The sequence below is a fragment of the Python bivittatus genome, unplaced genomic scaffold (assembly GCF_059951505.1).
Source record: "Python bivittatus isolate LINGU-HERP-01145 unplaced genomic scaffold, Pbiv_v1 ctg000970_np1212, whole genome shotgun sequence".
NCBI classification, from domain to species: domain Eukaryota; kingdom Metazoa; phylum Chordata; class Lepidosauria; order Squamata; family Pythonidae; genus Python; species Python bivittatus.
In genome coordinates, this window is record NW_028277121.1 from 3,702,197 (window position 1) to 3,720,111 (window position 17,915).

Genomic DNA, 17,915 nt, shown 5'->3' on the forward strand with positions numbered 1-17,915 from the left:
ACTGCAGCCTAAATAATGTCTTAAAAGCCTGAAATACTTTAGTGCTCTAACCCTCCTGATCCTGGCAGGTTCAGGTTTGCGCGCAAGCCCTGAAACTACCATAAGTTCCTTGCGCAGGAAGGAGATTCGAGACCAACTATTCCACGAGGCTAATGCGGTTCTTTCGACTAAAGGTGTGGCTACTTTTCCTGCTCAAACCATCCATGGAGGCGAGGGGAGCACAACCCAGATAACGTTCAGTTACGAAACAAGACTTTTAATGGGGATGCTAACATGTGCATCAAATCAGGTAACTTACACATTCTTTGTATCAGTGTGAAATGGTGGAGAAAAATAGAAGGACACAGCCAGAATTGCACAGCCAGATGACTTTTCCATACTAGAATGCACTATTTTTGTAAATACAGAATTTCTATATAATCCCCAAGATTTAAATTTAGGAGAATTTTGTTCCACAGATGTAAATATTTCACATATTTTAAATAAAGTACATCTAAGATGAACTGTATTTTGGCAATTTGAACACATTTACATTACTGTCTAGGTATACTAAAAAATAAAAGTTCTGATAGCTATTTTTCATTTGCTACAGTACTTTACACCTGAAATACTGGTTGGCATGTGAGAAAATCAGACTTCAAAATATTACATTGTGGGTTTGCTCTTACTGTGTTTCTAAAAAGACGTCGCGCACGATCGTGGGCAAGACTGAGTGTTTCACATGCTTTTCTTTGACCTCTTTCCTACTGGCTTAATTCTTTTCTTTTCTTTTTTTTTTTTGCTCACGGGGAAGTCCCCTCCCCTTCCATCAACTTTGGTTCTGTATAGGTTTTGCTCAGAAGTCCAAAAATGTAGAAGCCAAATTGTAGCCGAGTATTTTGGTTCGGTCAAAATGACAGTTATTTCCTTCCTATCTGAAATTACTGGCTTTGTTTTTTCTTTTTCTTTTGCTTTTGCAACAAGCAACAAATAAAGCAATAACTGAAAGCAAGATTGGTTATATCCTTTAAAGATCTGGCAAGTATGGAGAGATTTAGCTGACCTCTCTTTGGGTCTATTTTTCTGCCCGAATACAGTGAAGCTTGATGAGGTCAACAGCAGCTGCACACAGTAAGTGGAAGGAAGGATGGAGTTGGCTTACATCAAGCACGTGTCCCCTGGTCTCGAGGAGGCTAGAAAAGCAAGGCCTTTTTCTTTAGCTCGTTGCGTTTCCAAAGGGCAAGTCGTTCAAACTGCTCAATGCTCATTTTGAAGACTTCCTGAAACTCTGCAGGGGACAGGTGGCGCTGGAAAACAGAGAAGAGTCATCGTAAGTGCTTTCTTAAAAAAGCAAATTCTGTGTTACACAGCACGCCAGAAACAAATAGATTAAGACATGGGCCAAATTCACAACTTCTGTTTACAGAGCAAGCGCAGCATTTTCAGTTAAAGAAGTCTTTCTTGGGCCAGATTGCATTAGAAGGGTCCCCGTGAGCTCAGAGAGGAAGCCACGTGCACAAATGGGCCGTTCTGTGGTGGAAGGAAGGAAGGAAGGAAGGAAGGAAGGAAGGAAGGAAGGAAGGAAGGAAGGAAGGAAGGAAGGAAGGAAGGAAGGAAGGAAGGAAGGAAGGAGGGAAGGAAGGAAGGAAGGAAGGGGGAGAGCGAAACTCCTCGGCTCACGGACGTGAATACAGGCACTTGGAAGGTTTTGCAACTCTTCTGAACGTGCCTCTGGAAAAATCCATTTCTACCACATCCATATGAAAGCAAACGCCTTAGGCAATTTGGGGATCCCTCACTGACCATAATGCAGCCACTCTCTCTCTCATACACACACTTATCCACGTCCTGTCACAAAGCACAAATAACGTGGATCCCTGTCCCACCCCAGAGGCAGAGAAGGGATACCCTCCTGCACAGCGTCAGCTGCCCATTCTTTCTCAAGGGAACTCTATGGTGGATGCCCAAAAGGATTCAGCAAAAATTAGCATTGTGGCTGTTGGCCCTCTGCTGAGTGACCAAACTTCTGAGCATCGCTGTCCTCTCTGAAATGGACGTTGCTGTCCCTCACTTAGAAAATAAGCTTGTCCTTGCTGCGTGTGTCCACAGTCAACCACACAATGTCTCTTTCCAACTGCTGCCCCACTCCCAAACAGAAAGAGGCACACCACACTAGGCATCAAGGCTGGTGAAGAGGAAAGCCCCTAAGTAGACTATTGGGGGGGGGGAATAATTCACAATCAAGACAAAGTGTCACCACTTTTCTACATTCAAAACCAGATCAAAACAAGGATGGGCTCCAAGACCCTGTGCAGAGGAGAAGCCAATTGCGACTGGCAGGGCAGAGAGTTCCAGATCTTGGATGCTCTAAAAGGCCTCAGATATGTCCAAGTGGCGCTTCTGGTGGTGTGAGACTAGGCTGAAGCTGCCATAACCTAAAGATGAAGCAGGCAGGTAAGCAGAGAGGACAAAAGCCAGGAATCTTGTCTATGAGATCCCTTGATGAGGGAGGTAGATAAGAAGGAAGCAAGTCTTAAGGAAAAAACAAAGGACCTGAACCAGAAAGAGGAAGTTGGGCCTGAACACATGGAAGCCCTCACCCCAATCCCATCAACTTGTAAATCAACCCAGCAAGGACTTTTGGGGATAAAAGGGGCCCCAAAGCCCACCCACTCTGTCGTCTTGGTCATCTGAGTCATCCAGACTTGGTGGCTTCCCGTCCCTCTAGCTAGTGCCTGGCAGCCGAGTTGGGAAGGACGTGGGTAAGTGTGTGTGTATATGAGAAAGAGCAAATGTACCTTGCAACCAGTAAAGTTTTCCTGTTACTTTAAATGTCTCCGTGTATTACAAAGAACCTCTTGTGCCTCAGTGTTCAGTTGGAAGTGATTTGTGTGTATCCCCAATTATTTCCCGGCTGTTGACCAGGGCTGTGTGTCTGTTTGCTCCAGCCGCACCTCTCTGGAAAACCCAGGTAGAAAGCAAGGGGGGCTGACAAGATCCATGTGCCTCAGCAGGCTGTGTGTGTGTGAGGGAGTGACCATAAGCCGAACCTGGGAGCAGCATGTGTAACAGTGGGACCTCAAGTGGGGCTCCTTCAAAAAGTCCTTTGAACATTTTGTTTCCAAACCATGCAGGAAGCATTTTTGTTTTCAGAGCTTAGGACCACACCAGACTTGAAGTTGCGCTGAACAAGAATGTCCAATGATGCAGATGCAGATTTTGGGGAGCATCACAGTAGGTCAGAGGGCAGTTTTTCTCCACACCACGAAGCTCTTCTTTCCAATGGAAAGAAACTCTTACATCAGCATCACTGGATATAGACAAGCTATATGTGTTAGTTTTAATTTTGTACAGAATTTGTCAATCCCATTCCAGGAGTTTCGTCGCAAAATGGATTGACTTTTTATGCTTAATCCAGTGGGATTAAACTGAACCTCCAACTGAATATTTCTGTGTGGATTTCACATGCGAGAGCCTTGACTCTTGAGTCTGCCTCTTCGTCCTTATTCCTGCAGCCTCTGCTCAAAGCACTTTGTTTCAGGAATGCAAGATGTTCATCTCGCATAGCTGAGCATCAGCCAGCCACCTGAGCACATGGCTTCTCTGCTCACGTTTCTCTCTTCCTGGTCCCTTCCTACTGGAGAAGACCATCGCCAATCTTCTGCCACCCCCCACCCCCCGCTCACTCTTAAAAAGACCCTGAGGAACCTACTAGGCATGTAGCACATGTTGCTCCTCACCATACAGGTGCAACTGCAAAACCCACACCTTTTGTGATGTGCTTGTGGCTGGAATAGAAACAATGAAATTTGGTGTTGGTTGATTTCACAAAGCTCAGCAATACGTCTCGACTCTCCAGAAACTTTATCCCACATTCAAAAGTAACTAACAGCAGAAGAGTCAGACTTGACACAGCTAAAATGCCTTTGATGAAACCATATAGGGCCACCATGAGAAGCTTCCTTTGCACTTTAGCATACAAGATCCTGAAATATTTGTCTGTCTCCTGCAGGTTTCTAGGATACTTGGGGCCATGTGATCTATAGAAGCACCACAGCATCACAGGATGACTTCTCAGTCATGAGTAGTATTCGTGGGAGTGGTTTGCCTCTAGTTATATGGTTTATGCATAATGACAGATCTTATGAATATATCACCCTATTTCACTAGTATTGTAGAATCAGAGAATAATACAAGTTGGAGCAAACCACAGCGGCCCAGCGAAGGTTTCTCCTGCCAACCTCACAATGTTGAAACCTAAGAGGTGAGGGGATCCTTGTTCATCTCATATGGGCTCCGTTTGGGTTGAATTTCTGTATGTTTGTTAATACAATGTTACACTGTTCAACAGAGTTCAAGATGTGAATGCATTCTTGAATTATGTACCAAACATTTCAATTACATGGACCACCAGTTTCAGCCTTACTGGGACTCATCAGACCTGAGTAGCCAGGTGTTATTCTAGAGGATTCAAGCCAGGAGCTGAACTCATGGACCTTCGGGTGACTATCTACAAAGCCACAGCCTTGGGAGCTATCTGGGTGCTGGTGCTCAGTGGTGTGCAGGAAGGAATGACTAGAAGCGTGATTAGAATGGTATCTACCGTCCACCTCCCCATAAGCTCTCAGAGCAGAGAGAAAGAGATGTCCCATTAGGCCGTGCCCCCATGCACGGGGTTCCACACGACTGCATGCACCGTTCTGAGAGCACCACAATTTGGGACGCGTCACTGTATTACCAACGACGGATTTGCAGAGCGGGGGGAGAGGGCAGCTAAAAAGATTGCTCTTAAATCTTGGATATATGTTCTCTTTCTCTTTATGAGCTGCCTCTCTTGACGTAGCAAAAAGATTGATCAACATTATTTCCTGTGGTCAACGTTTGATGTTTTCAAAAATTGTGCTGAATGGTTTTTAGACATAGTGTGTTTTTGTTGTTTTCTTTTTTCTTTCTCTATTTCTCTTCTTTTTTCGTTTTGCAACAAATAGATCGATAAATAACAGAGCAAAAGAGACATATGGCTACATCCCTTACAGAATTTAATATTGCAAATGTTTACAGAAATTTTTGTTAAGCTTGCAGGTTAATCTCATTCATCTATTGCAAGGCCAACTCTTTATTCTGCTGTTTTCTTACAGGAATTCTGCTTGGGTTTGTGTGTGTGTGTGTGTGACTTAAATTTATAAAGCACAGAGTTTAATAATCACTGGAATTTTAATCATTTAGTCACTTTTCAGAGTTCTCCAAATTAACGAAAAGTTGGCAAATAATAATGAACCCCAATGTACTGAAATCAAGAATGTTACCATCCATGCAATTGTACAGCATTTGAAATCACACTATTATTAATACTTAGAAGCACAGATTGTCGAGATCCAGTCCTAGTGCCATTGTAAAAAGGCCTCTAGTGGTGGGATTTGTTAGGCAATTCATGACTTAAAATGATGATTAAACGGGGGAAACAAAGGATAGGGCACCAGAAAGTTCAGTAATCTCTTCTAGGCTTTAAACCAGATCCAGATTCTCATATCACATAGAACACTCTTTTCTAACCTGGTACTTTAAATCTTCCTAGCCAGTGTGAAAAAAAGAAAAGAAAACATATGAATCCAACCAATTTTGAAACTTACACGAGACGGGTTTCTTGTGGTTCGTGTTTGCTCACTGCAATTAATTTCCAGAGTAACAATATCTTTTCTTACCTCCAGTCTGGTTCTGTCCACGTCCTTTGGTAGTTTTACTCGAACTCTGTTGGTGACGATAAGGCTTTCATACGGATAGACCTGTGAGAAAAGAAAAAGGTATGACTCCTAGAAAAATGTAGCCCTTGTGGCCATTTTTAGAGAGAGATACATACTTGTAGTAATACTTGCTCAGTTTTTACACCGGGTAAAGAAGAAGAAAGGAGTGAACCTTTTGGAAGAAAAGGCTGAATTTCAACACGCTTTGGATGTTCTTCACAGCTTTTCTTACCTTGTATTCTGTAAAAGACAAAGACAATAAGAATGAAAATAAATTAGGGCAGATTCAATCAGAGCTTAATAGAATGTGGCTCTTTCTGGAATCTCCCTTCTTCCTGTGGATGAGCATGGATGGCCTTCCAGCTTCACCACAACTGCGCAGAGCAGTGCCACCAGGAGAGGCACGTTTGGCATCACGTGAGGGACAGAGGACTGTCCGTGTTGGTCTGGTGGCAGGACAGCTGCTGCAAGCCCCCTCGGGTGGCTCTGCCTGGGACAGAGCGAGGGCTAGCCCTGCACTGGGCAGGGAGGCCATCGCCCCATGGCAGGGCGGTGCTTCGGGGCAAGCCGGGCAGGTGCACATGGCCCTCCCACCCCTCTCCACTGGCCTGGTGTCCTCAGGTGGATCCCCGGGATTAGCAAGGACCAGGGGCCAGCGGTTCCCTTTTCGCCCCAAGTGGCAGGGCTAAAGAAAAGCTTTACAGGGAGAGGCTGAGAACCGAGAAAGCGCAGTGAGGAACGCGGCTGAAAAGTTCAGGCTGGGGAAGGGGAACGGGGCACTTCGGGGTGGCGCAGCAGCGGAGGCGCCGCGGAGACCCTCTGAAGCAACTCCAGGGTGGGGGGCAGGTGCGGGGCTCCAGAGCGGGGCTGATTCCCACGATGGAAGGGGAGGAAGAGCCTGCTTGGGGACAAGCCCAAGAGCCAATCCGAAGCAAGAAGGCTGGCCTGGACCGACCCTTCGTGCAAGCCCATTACGGTTCGGATCCGTCCAGTGCAGCCGGAGCAGCCTGAGTTTGCTCTGACTGTGGTTCACGAAGCCCAATTTATGGACTGCGGCATAAATTCAGTTAGGAAAAGCCCCGCTGCCCCCAGCCCTGCCCGCCCGTCCCCCCATGGGATGGCTGTGTGGACCGAGGGACACGACGTACCTCTCTTTCCCCAAGCAGCGTCCTGGTCATCTGGGGCCGCATCTGCAGCCTGCAACAGGAAGAAAGATTTGGTGGAGTAAAGAATTACGTAGAATTCTGTCCCTACACAAATGCACACAGCTCCTTCATCACTGCTGGCATGACAAGGTCATTATGTCAAGCCTGTTTTGGGGCGAAACATACTACAAAGCTGATTAAGACAGAAATCGTTTCTCTCATTGCGAGGCTTTCCTTCATTGCCCTGGGCTTCCTGGCAGTCCTTCCTGCGTTTCGGTTTATTAATTAAATACAGTGTATGTCAGCATGCTGGAAAGGTTTCTGGGGATGGCCTGGTCCTAAAAGGAGGTTTAAAATTATTTTAAACAAATTCATTATTTAAGAGGCAATTCAGCAAAATGCAGTCTTCTTGTGTCTTCCAAGACGGAAGAATTGTTAAGAGGGCTTCCTGTTCAACTACACTTGAGCCATATGATCTTTCTGAACGTGCCCCTGTGTGATCTTTATCAGTCTGTGTTCTTCTGGCTTGTTCCCTTTGGATTGTCCCCCTAACCCCCTGGATTCACTCCTTAGCTCTCAGTTGGTCTGTAACTTCACGCTGCTATCCGTGGCCCGAGCCTTGAGGAATCTGATGAAAAACCAGAGCGGAGGGTCACTGCATCACAAGGTCACCCCATGGAGCACCGAGCAAGGAGAGCCAATGTCCAAAATGTTCCAGACGTACTCAAGAACAGAGCCCCATCTCCAGCCCAGCAGCCTATCCAGAAGAGTAAGATGGAAAATGACACTGGAAGTGTGAAGAGGTCCAAAGGAACAGTCTTCCTTTTGCCTACCAGAACCTTCTTGAAATCAGCATTACTCCTCCCTTCTTTAAAAGTGGTAAGATTATGAATCTTACAATTTCTGATCTTAGTATTTCCTCCCTAAATACCAACACTGTTGAAACATCTATTCTAAAACCCTTCTAGGAATAGATACTGAGCTATCTGGTTGACATCGAAGATCTTTCTGGAGACATGGGCCACCTCAAGTTAGAGTTGTGGGTTTTCTGGAAAATGTTCCTATCCAAAAGGAGAACCAATCAAATTAGCATATTCATCTCAGTGTCCACCGTCTGCAGGAACATCTGGACTACATTATCTGACGTGAAAACGTTAGCCTATTTTATGAGGTCTGAACATTCAAAGAAACTAAAAGCTTTGATATGTGGAGGACAACATTTCTAATGAAATGTAGGAAGCTATGTTGGGATAGTAGGCAAGAAGACAATACACAACTTGAATGTCTCTTTAGTTTCTCAATGCTTTTATAACTATCGCCTGAAAAGCAAAAACTGCCAAACCTGCCTGAAGCGGAAAACTTTGACCCTGAAGCAGTTCAGATCTCTGCTTTAAGTTCAGCTGCTCCGCAAGTGCTTCCCCAAACTGCGGACAGGGCCTCCAGGTAATACCTGCAAGTTCCTTAGGTAGCTTGACTGCAATCAGCCCATTATCCTGAGCTGCCATCCATTCCTGGCTGTTTTTGGTGGGACTTAATTTCTTTTATAGGAGAAGATGGAGGCAGTTACGCAATAAATGAAATTGTGTTTAATGGTTAGTGCAATGTTGACTCGTTAAAAAAACCTCTTTGTGATGGTTAATGAAGTCAAAATAATAATAATAATAATAATAATAATAATAATAATAATAATCCTTTTAATCTTTAATATTTCTTTAACATTTTATAATATTTAATATAATTAATATAATTTAATGTTCAATAATTTAATATTTCTTTTTGTATTTATTATTTCTAATAATTATTATTATTATTCTTTCCAATGGTGCATTGAACAGTCCAGGAAGACCTTGAGTGGCTGTTAAACTGCTTTTGAAGAGGCCCCATCACCCTTTCCTGTGGGTCAGGTGATGCCATGGGGGCCAAATCCAAGACCCATCCCAATTTCACCATCACGGGGAGGGGCATTCCCAAGGGCCAGGCATGTCCCGGGTGGCTTTTCCCAAGACAGCCCTCGAGTCCTTCTCCCAGTCAGGAGATCTCCCAGATGGTCAAAGCAAGCTGTGCCTGCAACTGCTCCAAACACTGTTGAAAACGTATGGGGAGAGAGAATGTGGGGTAGCCGTGGAAGTTGTTTCAGGGGAGGAGTCAGGACCCCCAAAGGCCACTGATAATGGCAGCCAACATTCCCAATGTTCACAAAGGGGCATGCAAGAAGAGGCCCGGGGCTAAGAGCAGGGACTCACTCGATTGTTAATCTAAATCTGGCATTGTGTAGATATGTTTTTACATCTACCTACGTGCTGTAACCCATTCTTTCCGTAATCGGGAAGAGAAGCTGATTTGGAATATGGAAATCCTATAAAAGACACAGAAGAGAAGAGAGTTTTTCGTTAAATGGCTTATATTTTATAGGTATAAGTTACAAATGAGCAGCTTATTCTCAGGTATGGAAATTACAGAAAATGAATAGACCTCAGATCAAAACACCAGAACTAAGGCAGAATGTGTCACATGCACTCTAACATCATTTGAGGTTGTGTTGCTTGTTATTTTGTGGTGACAACATCCTAATATAATCAACTAGCCAATGATTGAAATTCCACCCATTAACCTGATTCTACAACTGAAACTGAATTCCAGATTTCTTGAAAAATTACACTGAAAATGGATAACAGCCACAAAATAACTTCATGTTATTTCGTAAGCCCATTCGGCATATACAAATAACTGGTGCCGCTCCAGGTCCTCTAGACCAGCCTTTCTCAACCGGATTTCTGCTGAGAGGTTGTGACTGGAAAAAAATAAACTTTTTTTAACTTTGCACACTGTGCAATGCTATCTGTAGAGATCATGTTTCTTATGCAGGGGCTCCCTGAGACCCAACATTTATTTCAAGGGTTCCTCCAGGGCAAAAAGCTTAAGAAGGGCTACTCTAGAGCAGCGTTTCTCAACCTCAGCGACCTCAAGATGTGTGAACTTCAACTCCCAGAATTTCCAGGGGTTGAAGTCCACATATCTTGAAGTTGCTGAGGTTGAGAAACGCTGCTCTAGATAAGTTCTCCAAGCCCAGAGCTATAATGTGGGTCACCCCCTTGACACTCATCCTGGGCTACTACACCAATGTGGAGGAAATTTTGGTAGATCTACGTTCTGTTGTTTTACAGGGGAGTCCTCATATCTAAATTGTGGTTTTGATAGGAACGGCTAAACCCTCATCTCTGGAACGAGCTGAACTCAGCTGCCTGCCTTGCCATAAGGGCCATCCAATAATAATAATAATAATAACAATAATAATAATAATAATAATAATAATATCATCATCATCATCATCATCATCCAAATAATCCAAATAAATAAAAAAAGATTAAAAATCCAAATAACGTTATATTCATTCCCACTACAACTCTCAGAAAAACAAAAAATGCCAGGAGCCCAAATAACTACACAATGTTACACGGCAGCATGGCCGCGTCCTAATATTTGTAGCTCTTGCCAAGGTCGTAGGGATGGCTTGGCAGAAACAGCCCCCCCAGAGAGCCTTAACCAGCCCACCGGCCCTTGTCCGACGGCCACAGCACTGACGGCCTCTCTAGGCGGGCCTTCCAAGCAGGCCTCGCTAAACATCCATAGCTCTTCCTCCAGCCCACCGGTGGGCCAGGTTCTGAGATGGCCTCCAACCCCAGGGTGACGGGCATTCCACTCTTTAACTGTTATTAATCTTAAGGCAGTAACAAAAATTATCATCAACTCTTTCTTTTGCCATTCTAGTTTCATATTTCCAAAATTTAACAATAATGCAATTTTTGGACTTATTTGCAAATTAATAGATAATATTTCATTAATCTCAGCAAATACCGTTTCCCATTTTTTTTATCTTTTCACATTCCCACCATAAATGCAAATAAGTCCCAATTTCTTTTTTACACCTCCAACAATTTTTTAAACTATTTCTGTTATAATAGCTTAAAGTTACTGGAGTCATATACCATTTCCAAACTGTCTTATAACAGCTCTCTTTAATTCTAACAGACATATTTTTCATAATTCTGTGTGTCCAAATCTTTGACCATTCCTCTTCTGTAATATTGATACCTAAATCACTCTCCCAATTAAATTTCATTCCTTGTTGTGCTTGATTACCTTCTATCAATATTTTATATATTTTACCTATTAACCCTTTTGTTACTTTGTCTGTATCATTTCATCGGCATTATTAATTCCCCAAATTTTGTTAATTGTCTGCATTTCCCAATTTGTTTTACCCAGTTCTTAGTCCATACCTCCAATTGCAGTACATTATACCAAGATATTTTACTTTGTTCAAATATTTCCTTTATATCATCTCTACAAGAAACTTTACTTAACCAATCTTTCAATCTTAATACTCCAGCTCGCTCCATATCTTTTATTAGTCCTGCCTTAAGATTCTCTGGAATTTTTTCTAAATCTACAATTCGAGTCAGTGGTGATATTCCTGGCCTAAATATTTTTCTTATCTTTATGCCAAATCTGTAAGATAACATTATTTACTGGGTTTTTTATTTCTATGAAACATTTTTTGTTTTGTGTAAAAAGAAAAGCAACCCTTGTCCCTTATCTTCCCTAGAAACTCCATTTCTCCCCAAATCAATTTTTCTAATCCATACATCATATTAGGGACATATCTCATTGATTAGCTATATAATATTTATGAATATTGGGAATACCTAATCCTCTTTCTTTCTGGGATGCATACCATCACTTTTTATTTATTCTTGATTTTTTATCTCCATTACAAAAATTGTTTATAATATTTTGCCATTGTTTTAACTCCTCCATTGTTAATTTTATTGGTAGCATCCAAAATAAAAAATTAATTTTAGGTAAAATCTTCGTTTTGCATAACACTACTCTCCCAAACCATGACAGTTTCAATTTTTTATCTCCAAGTATATCTTCTTTTATTTCTTCTTTCAACTTATCAAAATTCAATGTTTTTAAACCCTGTAAATTTTTAGCTGTATTTATTCCCAAATATTTAAAACTCTCTGTAACTTTAATCTTATGTTTCTTTTTAATTCCTTCTATTTCCCCTCTACTATTACTGATTAACATCATCTCAGACTTGTTCCAATTTATCTTCAAACCTGTTGCTTCTCCAAAATCTTCCAAACGCTTCTGAATGTTACTAAGAGCTTTCAAGGGTTCTACTATAGTTAACAAGGTATCATCTGCAAACAAACTAATCTTTACTTTTTCTCCTTGTCCTCTTCCTTCCCCATCTCAGCATCTCATCTCCCTCGTCCTCTGGAAAGCAAAGGCAGGGGAGGGGAGAAGCGCTTTCAGACGCGCAAGGTTCCGTTACGGTTAGCCTTGCAATGAAGGCAGCACCAACAGAGGAGAACATGTCTAGCTCTGGGTTGAACTGTGCAGTCTTCGGGGTTCTCTGAGCTTGGTTGCTTTCTTGCAAATGTTCCATTGCCCGGTTACTCCATTACCAAAGCAACAACCCAGCCTCCCACAAGAGGAGCTGCGTAAGAACATTATTCAAACGAGCGCAAACACACTGCAGCAACCCAGAACAGCAGAAAAAGGAAACAGACCACCTATACGACATCTTCCAACAAAATGGATACCCACGCAACTTTATCAGAAAGTGCCTGTCCACTCAACCCACTACAGCACAACCGACACAAGCTATGAAAAGGATAACACTGCCATACTCAGAAACGTCTCAGAAACTACCAGTAGACTATCATAACCACACGGCATCTCCGTAGCACACAAACCAACTGAAGCCCTGCAAAACATCTTAAGCACACCAAAAGACCCAGTAGCCCAAGAAGGAAAAACAGGAGTCATCTACAGCACACAGTGTAAGGACTGTAACAGTTGCTATGTAGGACAGACAGGCAGAAGGCTGGCAGAGCGCATCCACGAGCACCAACTAGCAGACAGAAAACTCAATGAAAACTCCTTAATCTCACAACACGTGGACAGACATAACCATAGTTTCAACTGGGAAACTCTCAGCATCTTAGACCAAGCTAAATCCAAAAATGCAAGAAAATTCTTGGAAGCCTGGTATTCAGACAAGGCAGCCATCAAGAGGCACACAGAGATAAACAGCATCTACACACTATTCAAAAGAAAAGAAAGAAAAAAAGAAAAGAAAAGAAACCAAAGACCAGGACATCTCCTCGCCAGCAATCATCACCCAGATAAGCAGAGATTAACACCAGGATTATCACCAGACAGACAATCAAGCAGTAAACGATACCCTAACCAAGGAACTACCAGAGGGGTGGGGGAAAAAACCCACCAGCACAGGCAGGGCAAGCCACTGTACATAAACAGAGAGCAAACCCCACTCCCTGCTGGCACTGAAGGTGTTACTTAGCCGGGTAATGAAACGTTTGCAAGAAAACAGTTTTTTTCCTTCTTACTCATGGTCACTCATGCCCTGGTCACCTCCCAGTTGGATTACTGCAATGCGTTCTACAGGGGGTTGCCCTTGAAGAGTATCTGGAAACTTCAGCTGGTGCACAATGCAGCGGCACGAGCAGTTACTGTATGTGTATTTCTAGTAGCACAAACGTTACCCCTCTGCTTTGCGAGCTGCATTGGTTACCAGTTTGTTTCTGGGTCCAATTCAAAGTGCTGGTGTTGACCTTTAAAGCCCTTCATGGCATGGGGCTGGACTATCTGAGGGACCGCCTCTCCCCGATTTCATCTGCCTGTTCTACCAGATCCAGCAGAGCGGGCACGTTGCGGGTTCCACCGCCTAGGGAGCTACATCTGGCGGGCCCTGGGTGGCGGGCCTTTTCTGCTGCAGCACCTGCACTGTGGACTCTCCTCCCCCTGCACCGAGGTTGGCCTCATCGTTGTTGAGCTTCTGGAGGCCCCTTAAGACTTGGTTATGCCAGCAGGCCTGGGGACCCCAGGGGACAGGGGCATTAGTGAGAGCGCCCCCTTGTTTTTAACTTCCTTTTATTCTCAGTTTCATTTTGCTTTATATACTTTTAACGTATTTTACTGTTTTTAGCTTTGTTGTATGCCACAACAACAGAGTTGCCTGTGGTGAGATGGGCGGCTATATAAATTGATTTAATAAGTAAATAAATAATAGATAAAACAACCAAGCTCAGAGAACCCCAAGGGCTCCACAATAAAGGTCGCGGTTTTGGTGTCCTGGTCTGGACTGCCCTGAAGGGCTGGCGGTCTCAAACCGCTTGGCCAGGCCTGGCAGCAGCCGGTACTTACGCAGGTAGCTGCAGTTTGTGCTGCTCTGCAGCCGCTGAAGCTGTCGGTCTGTCCCAGGACTTTGCGGCAGTGACTGGGTGTCCAAATCAGGAGAGTCAGTTCTAACATCCACGTCCCCTTTCAAAGCCAGCCAGCTAGACTTCAACTATGGGAAACAATTTCCAAGATTAAACATCTTACGCTCCTCAGCAGATCCACAGGGGTGGGGTCTCTTTATGCGAATCAGGAAAAAGTGCATTTCCCTTCTAGCTTTCAAATGATTTCGACCAAGGGGGTAATCAATTCCTAGTGATTAGAAAGGCTGAGGACAGTTGCTGCTTCCCAATCCCAGATGCCCCGAGGGCTGCAATGTCCTTCCCCGTTTCAGGAAGGGCCACGGGGGCCTGTTGGGGGACTCAGTCAATCCTCTTTCGCTTACAGAGAAGAGCTCCCTTCTCACTTAGGCTTGGCAGGGAGCTAGCAAAAGCAAGGAACCTCACAGGGACCTGCAGGAGGACAGAGGACAACCCAAGTTGTACTGTCGTCACACGCACATCATGACACAAATATGTATCACAGAATTTGCATGATGTTGTCATGACACATGTGTCCTCATTTTGACCCCATTGTGGCTTGCAAAGGACAGCTATGATGGACTTAGTCCCTTGCACAGAGTGTTGGGGTGTCAAAGTGGGGCAGGACCCGGATCAAGATTAGCAAAGGAAACGGCTGAGCACTGGAGAGGAAAGACAAAGCCCAAGATTCCTAGAAAAGACTGCGCTAAAGAATCAGTCTGAGAAAAATCACTACAGCTTTCCTGACTGACACATCGCATTATGGTTCTGGTTGGTCTGTTTTTGGTTTAGCTTGATCCCTCTATTATGACTTAGTGAACTGGAAATTGTAACGGGATCTAGGAGCACCCAGCTGAGTGAATAATACACTGATATAATTATGTGCCACAAACGTGGATTAACATTCTGTTTAATCCTTACTCAAACACTCATGTATTTTGATATAAGAAAAAAATTACAATGAACTTGTATGGATGGTCAGCATGGAGTTCATCATCACCCTGGCCAGATGGCCATCCTGACTAGTTGGCCATTATCATCCTGACAGGAGGGCCATCATCTAAACAGGACCAGGACCAGGACCAGGACCAGGACCGGGACCGGGACCTGGACCTGGACCTGGACCTGGACCTGGACCAGGACCAGGACCAGGACCAGGACCAGGACCAGGACCAGGACCAGGGAAGTCTAACCCAGGACCTTGCTAGAGTTAACTCAATCCAGAAGCATCCAATATAAAAGCCTGTGCATGAGGGAAGTCAACGTTTTCAAGGGCCTTGATTCCAGGTTTTGACTTTCTGGAAACCACAACCTTTATGTGGATGTTTTGCTGTCCTCTGAATCTTGTTACTGACATGAAACTGACTGCTTTTGCACACCATAGGAAGCTGAGACCTGAATGGAATGGGCAGCTGAGTCAGGAAATTACCAGCTGGCTTGGCTCAGAAAAATGCAAGACCTTAAGGTAAGCCATCATGCAGCACATTATGGACCCCACCATGGAGAAGCAGAGACCTTAAGAACATATGCCAGTTTAACTCATGACCTTCAGACCTTCTTACTTAGGACTAATCCCAACTTCTTACAGAACAATCTTCCATCTAAAAGGTGGTTTGACCACAAACATATTAGGGCTAAAAAGACACAACACAGATGAATCACAAACCAAGCAGCTTTATTTTATCCTGTGAACCCAGAAAATGGAGTTGGCTCCATAAATCATGATTAAGTTAATAACAGATCTGTTATAAGAACAAAAGCTTTGGCTTGACTTCCAGGCTGGATTTTCACCTTTATTGGTCTATTTGCTTTGCAGAAAGTGCTCACTGCTGGTTTCCAACCCTAGACTCCATAAGCAGGTCTGTAGCCTTGCTGTTGGGAACTGGGACAGGACGACTACCCTGTAATGTGACTTGGACGCTCTTCTTGGATATCAGTCAGGTAAGTATGTAAATGAGAGCCAGTTTGATACAGCGGTTAAAGGCAGGGCAAGAAACTGGGAGACCATGAATTCTAGTCCTGCCTCAGGCCCGAAGCCTAAGGGGGACTTGGAGCCAGTTGCTCTCCCTCAACCCAGGGCAAGCCACTCCTGAAACTGGTGTGAAGAAAACTGGAGCGACTTGTCCATGAAGTTGCTAAGAGTCAAGATTGCTTGAAGGCATCAAAAACAACTACAACAACCCGCCTGCATCTTGTCTATGTCTAACACATTTTCATAATCAGTTTGATAGTTATAAGGATCAAACATCACATTTTAGCTGGAGACACATTTTTGGAATCTCTTATCCAGAGTGACTTCAGTTTCATCTGTTATCATCAAATGTTAGTGTCTTACAGCCCTTTGGAGACTTGACAAATGTATTGCCACGTAAGGTTTCATGGATCCTTATCTACTTTATCATGCGTATGAAGTTTTCCCCCAAAAGATTTTTTAATGACTGAGAGTTATCACAGGGGTGAAGAAGGAAGGGGAGGTTTGGCAAGTTGGCTTATTTTTATTCAAGTGTTGAACACAACCACAATTAAACATATATACCATTGTTTTAAAGCAGTACTGTACTGTGAAACAGTGATCTTATGCCACGGAAAATCATCATTGGATGTTATTGAAATTTACCTTCTTGCTGTCTTGATCAGAACTCCCATCACCATCTGATTTTCTTGATGCTAAACAATAAAAAAAAATCCCAAGGTAAAAAAAAAAGTATGATTTTAAACATCTCTCTCCCCCAATATATAGGAAATGGCAAAAAGAGGGTAATGGAATTCAGGAGGAACTTTGGGGTATGCTGGTGAAACCAACATTGAGAACAACATGCTTGTTTCCTTGAAGGGGAGGCACATGGTTCGGAGTTGGCCCTAAGGAGAAATGTGAGGATAAAGCTCAACTTATTTCTGAGCCACAGACAAGTCTACTTTCTCTGCAGCTTCAGTTCTTGCCCTTCTCCCAGGCCCAGCATCTTTTTTCTTTTCATTTACCAAATCAAAGTGACAGAACTGGAACAGCTGCCTCCTAAAGCTCTTAGTTCTTAAGCCAGGTAAGTCACTGCAACTGCAGAACGTGAAGTTCTTCCTTCCCACTCCCAAAGAAAACAAACTTCAGGCCTGATTTTGGGCCAGTCTTGGTCTTGACTGCCTTGATGGATGGCCTTATGCAGGAGGGAGACAGAAGGAGTACAACTCTGCTGAGTTGACTTGATTTCTCATCATTGCTTTATAGCACCAGCTCTGGTTGCATGTTGGGGATTGAATTTCAAAGCGATTCACTCGGCTCTTGCTAGCAGGGGCTGTTTACTACACCTCTGAACAGGGTACCATTGTCACAGGGAGTGATCATGAAGAGTGTGGGGGTGAAGCATTGGTACAGCGATGACACTCCACTCCATTGCTCCATAACTCCTAGATTAAAATAGGCTGCACATACCCTGAACCAATGTCTGGATGCACTGCTGGGTTGGACGAGGGACAATAAACCGAGCTGGTCTTTTGACAAAGAGACACTCTGGGGAGTAAATGCTCCTGGGGATGGGAACTGGTGAGTTTGTGCTTCAGAAGGGAGAGATTTGGGGGAGGTCACAGAATTGTCACTAGATGTTCAAGTCATCTTGTGGCCAGGAATCCATATTACTATTGATAATTACCACATAGCCACAGTGTCATGTCCTAGACATTCTAATCTGCACATTGGAAATCTCCTGTTTGATTTCTGAAATGCACTTCGTCGCACTTGGCTGGAAGATACAGTCTGCACGTGG

At 43.8% G+C, this 17,915-nt stretch overlaps 1 protein-coding gene across 4 annotated transcripts in view; it reads right to left on the minus strand.

The window, feature by feature from the left end:
* Positions 1 to 240: 240 nt before the first annotated feature.
* Positions 241 to 17,915, minus strand: part of ABLIM2 (actin binding LIM protein family member 2) — a 61,477-nt gene continuing 43,802 nt past the window's right edge. For 3 of the 4 annotated variants that reach the window (XR_015794169.1, XR_015794171.1, XR_015794170.1), the window contains 6 exons: positions 16,778 to 16,827; positions 14,108 to 14,252; positions 9,163 to 9,221; positions 6,869 to 6,917; positions 5,682 to 5,960; positions 241 to 1,286 (listed from right to left, as the gene is read on the minus strand). Coding sequence is in view for 1 of the 4 variants with exons in the window: in XM_088131118.1 (XP_087987244.1) it covers positions 1,173 to 1,286; positions 5,682 to 5,762; positions 5,953 to 5,960; positions 6,869 to 6,910; positions 8,143 to 8,152; positions 9,163 to 9,221; positions 14,108 to 14,252; positions 16,778 to 16,827 (509 nt within the window). In the remaining 3 variants the exon portion in view is untranslated. Of the gene's footprint in view, positions 1,287 to 5,681; positions 5,961 to 6,868; positions 6,918 to 8,142; positions 8,153 to 9,162; positions 9,222 to 14,107; positions 14,253 to 16,777; positions 16,828 to 17,915 lie in introns of all 4 variants that reach the window. The other variant, XM_088131118.1, reaches the window with a different exon arrangement.